Source organism: Schistocerca americana, chromosome 3 (assembly GCF_021461395.2).
Source record: "Schistocerca americana isolate TAMUIC-IGC-003095 chromosome 3, iqSchAmer2.1, whole genome shotgun sequence".
Classification (NCBI taxonomy): Eukaryota; Metazoa; Arthropoda; class Insecta; order Orthoptera; family Acrididae; genus Schistocerca; species Schistocerca americana.
In genome coordinates, this window is record NC_060121.1 from 973,377,353 (window position 1) to 973,391,186 (window position 13,834).

The 13,834-nt window shown below is 45.7% G+C and overlaps 1 protein-coding gene and 1 non-coding gene across 2 annotated transcripts in view; one reads left to right on the top strand and one right to left on the bottom strand.

Annotated features, from left to right (window-relative positions):
• Positions 1-13,834, bottom strand: part of LOC124606599 (proton channel OtopLc-like) — a 229,782-nt gene that overhangs the window by 27,500 nt on the left and 188,448 nt on the right. The window contains exon 9 of the mRNA XM_047138584.1: positions 8,439-8,681. Coding sequence (XP_046994540.1) covers positions 8,439-8,681 — 243 coding nt within the window. The remainder of the gene's footprint in view (positions 1-8,438; positions 8,682-13,834) is intronic.
• On the top strand, positions 12,567-12,640 carry Trnat-ugu. Its single transcript has one exon. It is a non-coding gene; the product is annotated as a tRNA-Thr (tRNA).

Genomic DNA, 13,834 nt, shown 5'->3' on the forward strand with positions numbered 1-13,834 from the left:
TTAAATAAAAAGCGTTAAATAGAATAGAACAACATCGAAAGACAGGCGACTCCAGACTACACATCCAGAGACGTACGATTCCCCAATTGGCTCGACAGCTCACTGGGTGCTAACCGACTACAAATCCAGTGGTCAGCTATCTAATCTTTGGCATTCTTCTGTACCACCAAATTTAAGGAGCTCTGTTCTCTTCTTTGCTGAACTGTTTATCATCACTTTCACTTCCTCATAATGGTACTCTCCACGCGATTACCTACAGAAAATACTTCCTAGCACTTAAATTTATATAACCGAGCGAGGTGGCGCAGTGGTTCGACACTGGACTCGCATTCGGAAGGACGACGGTTCAATCCCGCGTCCGGCCATCCTGATTTAGGTTTTCCGTGATTTCCCTAAATCACTCCAGGCAAATGCCGGGATGGTTCCTCTGAAAGGGCACGGCCGACTTTCTTCCCCATCCTTCCCTAATCCGATGAGACCGATGACCACGCTGTCTGGTCTCCTTCCCCAAAAACCAACCAACCAACTTAAATTTATATTCCTTGTTAATAAATTTATCTTTTTCAGAAATACTCTTCTTGGTATTGGCAGACTGCATTATACGTCCTCTCTTCTTCCGTCTTTCGTCTGATATTTTACTGTCGAAATAGAAAAGCTCATCTACTAAATTCTGTGTCTTGATTCGTCTTCTGAGTCCTTGATTCGTCATTTGAGTGCTTGTGCATCGCCTAATTTAATGCGAATACGAGGGTTGTCCAGAAAGTAAGTTCTGATCGGTCGCGAAATGGAAACCACAGTGAAAACCAGAAACGTTTTATTTACAACAGTTAGGTACACCTTCCACCTACTTCTCTACGTAGTCGCCGCTCCAACTTCGAGTTTTGTCGTACTGTTGTATCAACTTTTCAATATCCTCGTCATAGAAAGCAGCCGCCTGTGATTTCGGCCAGTTACCTGCACTGGTCTGCAGCTCGTTGTCTGTGGAAAAATTTTGTCTTCATAGCCAGCGATTCTTGTGAGCAGAGATGAGACTCAGGGGGAGCCAGTTACGGACTGCATCGTGGGTGATCAAACACTTCTCATCGGAAACGCTGTAAGATCGTCTTCATTGCCCCTGCAGTGTGCGGCCGAAAATTGGCATGAAGAAGGAACTGCTGGACAGTTGTGTTATGTGGGCTGCATGACACAGGCGAAATCTCTAACCAGGCCCTCATACTTGGCGGGAAACGCTGTTCCCTACGCATATTTACGTGGTCACTGTTCGCTCAAAACTGAAAAGAGCGACGCGACACGATCGACGGGTATGCTAGAGACACTACCCAACACATCCGGGCAACGTTACCGCTGGATATATTTCGTAAACCACATCAAATACTGACGAATCGATTCCACAGACCGAACGTGAGGAGAGGGGCTAGTGTAATTGGTTAATACAAACCATAAAAAAATTCACGGAAGTATGTTTTTTAACACAAACCTACGTTTTTTTTAAATGGAACCACGTTAGTTTTGTTAGCACATCTGAACATATAAACAAATACGTAATCAGTGCCGTTTGTTGCATTGTAAAATGTTAATTACATCCGGAGATATTGTAACCTAACGTTGACGCTTGAGTACAACTCCTCCGCTGTTAGATGGTGTGTATCGGAGAGCACCGAATTACGTAGGGATCCAAAGGGAACGGTGATGGACCTTAGGTACAGAAGAGACTGGAACAGCACATTACGTCCACATGCTAACACCTTTTTATTGGTCTTTTTCACTGACGCACGTGTACATTACAATGACGGGTGAGGTACACGTTCGACGGGCGTTTCATAGGACATGGAGGACGCATAAATTGGCCAGCCGGTTCTCCTGATCTTACACCTGTGGACTTCTTTCTGTGGGGTACGTTAAAGGAGAATGTGTACCGTGATGTGCCTACAACCCCAGAGGATATGAAACAACGTATTATGGCAGCCTGCGGCGACATTACACCAGATGTACTGCGGCGTGTACGACATTCATTACGCCAGAGATTGCAATTGTGTGCAGCAAATGATGGCCACCACATTGAACATCTATTGGCCTGACATGTCGGAACACACTCTATTCCACTCCGTAATTGAAAACGGAAACCACGTGTGTACGTGTACCTCACCGCTCATGGTAACGTACATGTGCGTCAGTGAAAAAGACCAATAAAAAGGTGTTAGCATGTGGACGTAATGTGCTGTTCCAGTCTCTTCTGTACCTAAGGTCCATCACCGTTCCCTTTGGATCCCTACGTAATTCGGTGCTCTCCGATACCACACGATCGAACAGCGGAGGAGTGTTACTCAAGCGTCAACTTTAGGTTACAATATCTCCAGATGTAGTTAACATTTTACAATGAAACAAACGGCACTGATTACGTATTTGTTTATATGTTCAGATGTGCTAACAAAACTAACGTGGTTCCATTAAAAAAAACGTAGGATTGTGTTAAAAAACATACTTCCGTGAATTTTTTTATGGTTTGTATTAACCAATTACACTAGCCCCTCTCCTCACGTTCGGTCTGTGGAATCGATTCGTCAGTATTTTATGTGGTTTACGAAATATATCCAGCGGTAACGTTAGGTGACTCACCCTGTATAAATTACCTAGTAGATATTGTCGGAAGTTCCATGCGGCTTTTCGCGGATGTTGCTGTAGTATACAGAGAAGTTGCAGCATTAGAAAATTGCAGCGTAATGCAGAAAGATCTGCAGCGGATAGGCACTTGGTGCAGGGAGTGGCAACTGACCTTTAACATAGACAAATGTAATGTATTGCGAATACATAGAAAGAAGGATCCTTTATTGTATGATTATATGATAGCGGAACAAACACTGGTAACAGTTACTTCTGTAAAATATCTGGGAGTATGCGTGGGGAACGATTTGAAGTGGAATGATCATATAAAATTAATTGTTTGTAAGGCGGGTGCCTGGTTGAGACTCATTGGGAGAGTCCTTAGAAAATGTAGTCCATCAACAAAGGAGGTGGCTTACAAAACACTCGTTCGACCTATACTTGAGTATTGCTCATCAGTGTGGGATCTGTACCAGATCGGGGTGACAGAGGAGATAAGATCCAAAGAAGAACGGTTCCTTTCGTCACAGGGTTATTTGGTAAGCCTGATAGCGTTACGGAGATGTTTAATAAACTCAAGTGGCAGACTCTGCAAGAGAGGCGCTCTGCATCGCGGTGTAGCTTGCTCGCCAGGTTTCGAAAGGGTGCGTTTCTGGATGAGGTATCGAATATATTGATTCCCCCTACTTATACCTCCCGAGGAGATCACGAGTGTAAAATTAGAGAGATTAGAGCGCGCACGGAGGCTTTCCGGCAATCGTTCTTCCCGCGAACCATACGCGACTGGAACAGGAAAGGGAGGTAATGACAGTGGCACGTAAAGTGCCTCCGCCACACACCGTTGGGTGGCTTGCGGAGTATAAACGTAGATGTAGATGTAGATGTAGATCATGTATTTTACACCCTGTTTTTAACTTACTTCCACCTCACTAAGTTAATTTAAATTACTACTGTATCTGAGTTGCTGGTCTGCCTGACCGTGACCGGCGCTCGTAGTATCGTTGCTCGACTGCTATTAGTTCCCGGTCGTTGTCTGTCGTAAGCAGTTTCGCGACTTCGTGTCTGCCAATCAGTTGGAACGTGTCTGGAGCGCAGTCCGGACCTGCCAGTGGGGGAGTTGCAACTAGTTCAGTCGGCTTGGAGCTGTGAGGTCTGCGCCGACAAGGATCGCCCGAACATTGCCGTCCCACATCACTTTAGCCGGGCACGGTCTTGGTGGACTGTGGGACGAACGTCCTACCGGACGGCGCGTTTTGCGTCGCCGATCGTTCATGAGTCAGGTGTGTGTGTGTGTGTGTGTGTGTGTGTGTGTGTGTGTGTGTGTGTGTGTGTGTGTGTGTGCGCGCCATCGGCTCCCGATTTGTCGTCGTGCGTGTTTAGTTACTGTTGGGTATCGTTCAGGTCTTCGAGGAATTAACGATCTACGCATTCTGAGAAACAGCAACAATCTATACCGACAACTAACAATAGACGAAAATTACTACATACAAAAGGCTATAGTCGAAGGGAAAAATTTAATAAATGAAAACACAACACTCTGCAACAACACACTCTTTACCGCTCTGAGAGAACTGACCAAGGACAGAGAACAGAAAGCACACACGCAAAAGAACCACTTCCCCATCACGCACAGAGACATAAATAATGGACAGAAGTCTTAGTAATTCGCGCTACAGTTTTTCATAGCCGTCCTCGCCACTTACGATACACCTCTCGCTACACACGCGAACAGCAAGATGGCGTAATAGTCTGGATCAGAGACAAAGTGCAAGAGTTTTGTTTTTCTTTGTATAAAAGCAGCCGCATACCGTCCAACGAACGTGAGTACACGAATAGCTAAGTAGCAGCTCAATACACACCAAAATAACTCGTTTCCACAACACTACCACAACCCCAAGTATATACTGCTGACGTACGAAGTTCACCTTTTAGTTTTTGTTTACTAACAGCCGCTCACATGGTTGCAGAAGACATGATGTTCGCTAACTAAAAAGACGGCAACAGAAAAAATGTGCACAGAAAATATGTCGCAAACAGCGCCAATAATTGCATAAAACATGCTGTAACATACAATAAATAAGGTAGTATGAAAGTATCAATAGAAAAGTATATTTCAAAAGACGAATTGTAAAAATGTAATAATGTTTTACTGTGTTTGTACAACCATGCCATTTTATGCATGTTTTAGATTTAAAAAAACCACTGATGATGGTGATATTTGTCGCGGAAACTAGTTTGGGATAATAAAGACATAAACGAATGACAAGGTGTTTTGCATCAAGGCGGATTCAATTTGTGATGTTACTGTTCTTCGTGCAACTGTTTGTCAGGTTGTGTGTGTAGTCGGTGTTATTTCCACTGACGACTATTTTAGATGTTGACATTCAGAGGGCAGTAGGTCGGTTGGTGCGGATCAGGGAGGATATCTCCATGCGGTGCAGTGGGCTGGGTCCGCTGGCGGTCCCTGCGCAGTGAAGGAGCGCGTGTGGAGCTGTCCGATCGCTACGAGCTTCGTGGCTCACCGACCCAGGACGTCAGAGTTGAGTGGTGTGTTAAGTACCCAAGCCACGACCGTTCATGTTGTGTCGTTCGTTTCGGTGGTTCGCTGTTGGGGAGCTTTTCCTGTGAGCAGCACCGAGTGTTTTTTGTAGCGGTGAAATCGAGCCGCCGTCGGATGGAATTAACTACACTCCTGGAAATTGAAATAAGAACACCGTGAATTCATTGTCCCAGGAAGGGGAAACTTTATTCACACATTCCTGGGGTCAGATACATCACATGAGCACACTGACAGAACCACAGGCACATAGACACAGGCAACAGAGCATGCACAATGTCGGCACTAGCACAGTGTATATCCACCTTTCGCAGCAATGCAGGCTGCTATTCTCCCATGGAGACGATCGTAGAGATGCTGGATGTAGTCCTGTGGAACGGCTTGCCATGCCATTTCCACCTGGCGCCTCAGTTGGACCAGCGTTCGTGCTGGACGTGCAGACGGCGTGAGACGACGCTTCATCCAGTCCCAAACATGCTCAGTGGGGGACAGATCCGGAGATCTTACTGGCCAGGGTAGTTGACTTACACCTTCTAGAGCACGTTGGGTGGCACGGGATACATGCGGACGTGCATTGTCCTGTTGGAACAGCAAGTTCCCTTGCCGGTCTAGGAATGGTAGAACGATGGGTTCGATGACGGTTTGGATGTACCGTGCACTATTCAGTGTCCCCTCGACGATCACCGGTGGTGTACAGCCAGTGTAGGAGATCGCTCCCCACACCATGATGCCGGGTGTTGGCCCTGTGTGCCTCGGTCGTATGCAGTCCTGATTGTGGCGCTCACCTGCACGGCGCCAAACACGCATACGACCATCATTGGCACCAAGGCAGAAGCGACTCTCATCGCTGAAGACGACACGTCTCCATTCGTCCCTCCATTCACGCCTGTCGCGACACCACTGGAGGCGGGCTGCACGATGTTGGGGCGTGAGCGGAAGACGGCCTAACGGTGTGCGGGACCGTAGCCCAGCTTCATGGAGACGGTTGCGAATGGTCCTCGCCGATACCCCAGGAGCAACAGTGTCCCTAATTTGCTGGGAAGTGGCGGTGCGGTCCCCTACGGCACTGCGTAGGATCCTACGGTCTCGGCGTGCATCCGTGCGTCGCTGCGGTCCGGTCCCAGGTCGACGGGCACGTGCACCTTCCGCCGACCACTGGCGACAACATCGATGTACTGTGGAGACCTCACGCTCCACGTGTTGAGCAATTCGGCGGTACGTCCACCCGGCCTCCCGCATGCCCACTATATGCCCTCGCTCAAAGTCCGTCAACTGCACATACGGTTCATGTCCACGCTGTCGCGGCATGCTACCAGTGTTAAAGACTGCGATGGAGCTCCATATGCCACGGCAAACTGGCTGACACTGACGGCGGCGGTGCACAAATGCTGCGCAGCTAGCGCCATTCGACGGCCAACACTGCGGTTCCTGGTGTGTCCGCTGTGCCGTGCGTGTGATCATCGCTTGTACAGCCCTCTCGCAGTGTCCGGAGCAAGTATGGTGGGTCTGACACACCGGTGTCCATGTGTTCTTTTTTCCATTTCCAGGAGTGTATATTGGTTCACTACAATTCAAGGGCACCAGCGGGATTTTCTGCCTTGTGGTCGTTAGTGTTCCGGTTACCTGGCCTGGCCACTAACGTAATTTCAGGCAGCGTCCTTTCCTCACCTGTTGTCGCTGTCCATCATGGTGTGTAGTTTTGCCAGCGTAATATATATTTCCATATTTCATTGTGGATAATCACGTCCATAACAGTTTTTAAATTTTGAGTTTTTATGTACTGATTGGTGGCTAGCAAGTCGTTTGGTCGGTCGGTCCGTGACTGTCTCTTGGTAGGGTTACTGACGGATCAGGTGTAGTTGGGCCTACCACCTCTCTCACCTGCGTGAACGTTAATCTTTCAAGGGCAGGCTCGCCCCCCCCCCCCCCCTCTCTCTCTCTCTCTCTCTCTCTCTCTCTCTGGAGCCGTCTCAGTGCCGTTGTTTTTACTTTCCTTTTCATAGGTGTTTAATGGCCTGTTGCTAATCTATTATAGCCAATTCTTTCTTTAAAAGAAAAAAAAAATATTGTGTTTTATGTAAATCAATTATGGGCCTTCAGCAGCTTAAAGCTTATTCTGAAAATTTCCCTTAAGCGAAAATATTGTGGCCTTCTGCCTTAAAAGGTTATGGTAATATATTATAAAATTTTGAAATTTAATCGAGGCGTTCAGCCGTTTGTGTTGCAACCTTGTATATGTTTGTTCCATCCACTTTGCCTTGAGGCTTCCCGCCTAGCTGCGATATACCAGGTGATCAGAAAGTCAGTATTTGAAAACTGAATAAATCACGGAATAACGTAGATAGAGAGGTACAAATTGACACACATGCTTGGAATGACACGGGGTTTTATTAGAACCAAACAAATACAAAAGTTCAAAAAATGTCCGACAGATGGCGCTTCATCTGGTCAGAATGGCAATAATTAGCGTAACAAAGTAAGACAGAGCAAAGATGATGTTCTTTACAGGAAATGCTCAATATCTCCACCATCATTCCACAACAATAGCTGTAGTCGTGGGATAATGTTGTGAACAGCACTCTAAAGCATGTCCGGAGTTGTGGTGAGGCATTGGCGTCAGATGTTGTCTTTCAGCATCCCTAGAGGTGTCGGTCGATCACGACACACTTGCGACTTCAGGTAACCCCAAAGCCAATAATCGCACGGACTGAGGTCTGGGGACCTGGGAGGCCAAGCATGACGAAAGTGGCGGCTGAGCACACGATCATCAACAAACGACGCGCGCAAGAGATCTTTCACGCGTCTAGGAATACTTTTTTTTGTTCTAATAAAACTCCATCTCATTCCATCATGTGCGTCAATTTTTACCTCTCTATCTACATTATTCCGTGCTTTATTGAGTTTTCAAATTTATACTGACTTCTTGATCACTTGCAATTTTAACTGCATGTCTTCAGTCACTTTATCTTGTTGCTTTTTAAGATTTCTTGTTTCGAGGCCGTGAAAGAATTGGGCTTTGAAACTCGTAGTTGTAAAAGTTCCGCTGTGTGCCGTTTTGGTTTAAAGGTGTTATTAAAGTACAATAAATTACAAATTTGAAGTGAACTGACCGATGCCTTATTTGGCACTTTACACAATCCTAATCACTTGTACTGCCCAGTGTGTTTAGCCCGGCGTGTCATCCAGTAAAACCACTATGGTGCTCAAAGCAACCGCTTCGGGCCGGGCATAACTTTACCTTACACAGTGCGGCGCGAGACGCGCAGAGGCGGCTACTGACCTGCAGGCGGCTGATGTTCTTCCACATGACGTAGAGGATGGCGGCGCAGATGAGGCTGTACTCGATGGTGCAGGGGAAGAGGAAGGGCGAGGCGTCCTGGACCAGCGAGCCCATGATGTTGGTGCGCCGGCACTCGTAGATGTGGTGCGGGCCCTTGAGGCCGCGCGCGACGCGGTGGTGCGCCCCCGCCGCCTCCGCGCCGTGCCCGGACAGCACCCCGCCGCCCGACGTCACCGCCGCCAGCTTCACTGCACACCGAGAGGGGCTGCTGCACCTTCAACTGTCTACTGCCTCGCCACCGTAACACAACAAGCTTGACAGATGGTGTTGTCACCGGAGACAGGGCTATCGTCAGGAGTGTATCAGACAAGTGTGATGTTCTTGTTTTCTATGTAGTGTGTCCAGCACTGAAAGACCTAAGTCGAAACAAGGCCCTGGGAGCAGACAACATTCCATTAGGACTATTGACGGCCGTGGGAGAGCCAGTCCTGACAAAACTCTACCATCTGGTGAGCAAGATGTATCAGAAGGCGAAATACCCTCAGACTTCAAGAAGAATGTAATAATTCCAATCCCAAAGAAAGCAGGTGTTGACGGATGTGAAAATTACCGAACTATCAGTTTAATAAGTCACGGCTGCAAAATACTAACGCGAATTATTTACAGACGAATGGAAAAACTGGTAGAAGCCGACCTCGGTGAAGATTAGTTTGGATTCCGTAGAAATGTTGGAACACGTGAGGCAATACTAACCCTACGACTTATCTTAGAAGAAAGATTAAGAAAAGGCAAACCTACGTTTCTAGCATTTGTAGACTTAGAGAAAGCTTTTGACAATGTTAACTGGAATACTCTCTTTCAAATTCTGAAGGTGGCACGGGTAAAATACAGGGAGCGAAAGACTATTTACAATTTGTACAGAAACCAGATGGCAGTTATAAGAGTCGAGGGGCGTGAAAGGGAAGCAGTGGTTGGGAAAGGAGTGAGACAGGGTTGTAGCCTCTCCCCGATGTTATTCAATCTGTATATTGAGCAAGCAGTGAAGGAAACAAAAGAAAAATTCGGAGTAGGTATTAAAATCCATGGAGAAGATGACATTGTAATTCTGTCAGAGACAGCAAAGGACTTGGAAGAGCAGTTGAACGGAATGGACAGTGTCTTGAAAGTCGGGTATAAGATGAACATCAACAGAAGCAAAACGAGGATAATGGAATGTAGTCGAATTAAGTCGGGTGATGATGAGGGAATTAGATTTGGAAATGAGACACTTAAAGTAGTACATGAGTTTTGCTATTTGGGGAGCAAAATAACTCATGATGGTCGAAGTAGACTCGCAATGACAAGGAAAGCGTTTCTGAAGATGCGAAATTTGTTAACATCGAGCATAGATTTAAGTGCCAGGAAGTCGTTTCTGAAAGTATTTGTATGGAGTGTAGCCATGTATGGAAGTGAAACATGGACGATACATAGTTTGGACAAGAAGAGAGTAGAAGCTTTCGAAATGTGGTGCTACAGAAGAATGCTGAAGATTAGATGGGTAGATCACATAACTAATGAGGAGGTATTGAATAGAATTGGGGAGAAGAGATATTTGTGGGAGAACTTGACTAGAAGAAGGGATCGGTTGGTAGGACATGTTCTGAGGCATCAAGGGATCACCAATTTAGTATTGGAGGGCAGCGTGGAAGGTAAAAATCGTAGAGGGAGACCAAGAGATGAATACACTAAGCAGATTCAGAAGGATGTAGGTTGCTGTAGGTAGTGGGACATGAAGAAACTTGCACAGGATACAGTAGCATGGAGAGCTGCGTCAAACCAGTCTCAGGACTGAAGACGACGACGACGACGACAACAACAACAACCACATAGTGTCCCAGGATGAATGGGTGATATTCAGGTACACCACAGGAACGATCATTCGAAGTAAATTAGTCTGGAAACGTGGTCTCAAAAATGCAAACCTTAAGAGCTATGGGCATTTCTTCATCTGAGATACTGCGAAACATATCTCTTCCACTGCAAGCGCACTGCTTGCCACGTTTTGGGAGGAGGTAGTATGGACCAAAAGAAGAAAATTTCTCTAGTAAATAGGCGCTCTAAACTACATACCTTAAGAGGTGAGCACTTGTTCAGCAAAGAGATGTGTGTGTGAACAAGTGCTTGCAGCTGTTTAGTAATGCGTGTTAGAGCCGACATTTACGACACTTTTTTATTTAGAATGATCGTCTGCTTCCATTGTGATGCCCACATGGTACCACATCACACACTTTTACGCAATGTGTATGTATGCAACTGTTAAATACTTGTATAGCACATGCTGGATGCTGGCAAACTTCCGTTATTATAGTGTATATGCATACATATGTGTTCCGCCCCAGGTTTCATCTTCTCCCTGCTTCCTTCGTCATCACACAAAAGAAACAGAAAGCTACGCAGTACACAAACCCATTAAAGTCACCTACATTTCACAAATACAGACACACATAATATAGCTATCATAACATAGCTATCACACATCTGGGAAATGCCCAGGGTATGCAGAGGATGCATACGCGTTCCAACTAGGCAGCTCAATGCATCCTGGTAATTTAATAGCTCCCATTTCAATAGGACCAGTTACTGAGAAGACGTTCCTATACGTCACCCTTCATCTAGTGAGAGTTATACCTGCGGTTATTTCTCATCAAATCGCATTGAAAATGGAGCTGTAATGCTTCGAATTGATCTGCAAATTTAATATATTTATCATCTCTGTGTAATACAAACACTAGACAAGGTTACTTAATCGTAACTACAGTATTTTGTTTTATAAATAATTGAGAGCAACAGTGAGTGAGTATATGCAGAAGGTAAAGCAAATGGTAGGCATTGATTCATTGGGATGATACTGAAAAGGGCAGTTTATCTACAAAAAAGGCTGCATGCAAAATAGTTGTTTGATCTGTACTTTAATACCTCTCAAGTTTATAATGTCGGACATATAAAGAGAATAGCGGTGCGAATGGTCACAGGTTTGACTGATTGGCGAGAGAGTGGAACGTAAGTGCTGAAAAGTTGTAACTGGTAGAAAGTCTAAGAAAGACGCTGTATATCTTGTTACAATCTGTTTACGAACCTCTTGTATATGGTGGAATAAAAACCAGCTTCAGCGACACGGCTTGTAGTGATTCACAGAGAAGAGACGTAGCTTTCTTTTGTTTATTAGAGTGTTGCAGACTCCCAAAAGATTAATTAGGGGAGGAAAAAAGGCAACTGGGTGGCGAGACGAACAAACCGAAGACTCCATTACGAAGGGAAAAAATTGCGGAGGTGTAGCGCCTTGGTACACTTTCGATGGCTGCAACGGACTGATGTGTGACGTGTCTATTAAAATCACTATAATTTATATTCTTAACTCCCATGAAATTGTCTGAATTTCCATAAGCAGCTGTATACTGTGCCACATAGTCAATAGTGTACCTTATTGCGACTGAATTCCGTTTTTATGCTTAAGACAGGATTGTAGACTGATTAACCATATTTCCTCTACTTTAGGTGACAATTATAGGAAAGTAACGTGATTACTTAAATATTGTGAAGTTTCAGGAATACTTCCCAAGATGTTAGGGTGTAGATTTTTAAGACGAGTCAATGTGGCCGGCTCTTAATTTCTGTGGTTAGTCAGCCCATCTTTCTAAAAAGTAGTGTCTTTTTTTCTATTTCATTTACGAGTGTAACAAGGGATCAGTTTTCTGTGACATTTTCGACATAAACATATAAAGCGAGTGGGCTGAAGCTACGGGAGCTGCAACAGACTTCCTCAGACTGGAAATTAAAAGACCTTCGGCACATGAAATGATAATTAAATGGACACCCTAGCTGCAAACAGGCGTTGATGTACTTCATTGGGGACATGTTGAAAATGTGTGCCCCGACCGGGACTCGAACCCGGGATCTCCTGCTTACATGGCAGACGCTCTATCCATCTGAGGCACCGCGGGCACAGAGGATAGTGCCTCTGAAGGGACTTATCCCTTGCACGCTCCCCGTGAGATCCACATTCCCAACATGTCCACACCACTACATTCGTAGTGCGCCTAATAGGGAGCGTGCAAGGAATAAGTCCCTGCAGACGCACTATCGTCTGTGGTCGCGGTGGCTCAGATGGATAGAGCGTCTGCCATGTAAGCAGGAGATCCCGGGTTCGAGTCCCGGTCGGGGCACACATTTTCAACACGTCCCCAATGAAGTACATCAACGCCTGTTTGCAGCTAGGGTGTCCATTTAATTATCATTTCATTTCTAGCAAAGCTGCATGGTCATCCACGGTAACTGTTCTTTCGGGAACAGATACTACCGTCATATATACCTTCGGCACATTTATAACAATAAGGGGAAGTAAATTGTTACTATATAAGAGCTAAAATTATTTCCTGTTCTGTCCAGTTCGTTTAAGAAAACGCGCTTCGCAGTACGCCTCGAGTTGTTAATATCATTAAATGTGCTGTTATGGTCAGCCAGTCATTGACAGTGGCTCTAACGCCAAAGCGCGCCGCGCCCAATCGGGTCGAAACCTGCTCATCTCGACAGAGGGATCGTTTTCAAGGACGAGACGCGCCCGGGCAACTGGAAGCCTCTGCTCGCGTTACGGTGTGGTCTCGGAAGATCTCTGCCTAAAACCGCAGAGTCCGCAGGGCACCAAAGCAGCGCCCACGATGCTGTGCGGCGCAGGATCAGGGTCACGGGAAAACATTACGTCTGTATCTACACTCTACGAAGCGCTATCAACGTCGTGCCAGGGCGTACTTTAATCTCATTTATTAGAGATTCTTGAGGATCACGGATGAAGCACGGGAAGAACTACAGCTTACAAGCATCTGTGCTGTCTCTTATTAGTCTATTAAAAGACACCACCATTGTCTGCATGTACACCACTATCTGCGTGTAAAATATTTAATTGCCAGACAGGTATTCGGGCATAGTGCCCACCGTCAGTAGCACATATGCGTATTATGCTCGAGCATATAACGTACGTGTCAATTATAAAATGCATATGGTGTGAAATTAAGTGGATTATTCTAATCATATCGTCGCGGTCTCTACGGGCGTCAAACTATACGAAGTGAGCTGAAGAATATTCGTGGATTATTATAACTTTATTATAACTGATTTTCACGTCTACTTTGTGTTCTTCCGTTCATAACCTCTCTAAAGGGAAATACGGAAACTACACCAGCAAATTAAGGGGGTTCAGATAAGATTCATTAACAATTACACCGTCTTTATTTTCTCAAGTTAAGCCTTTGAGTACCAGTGGTTTCTGCTTGAAACCACCTTTGAAGTGCCAGTGTCTTTAGCATGAAATCATCGATGCTGCAGAAAGATTGAGACATCTAGTGGTACACTGAGGAACTGCT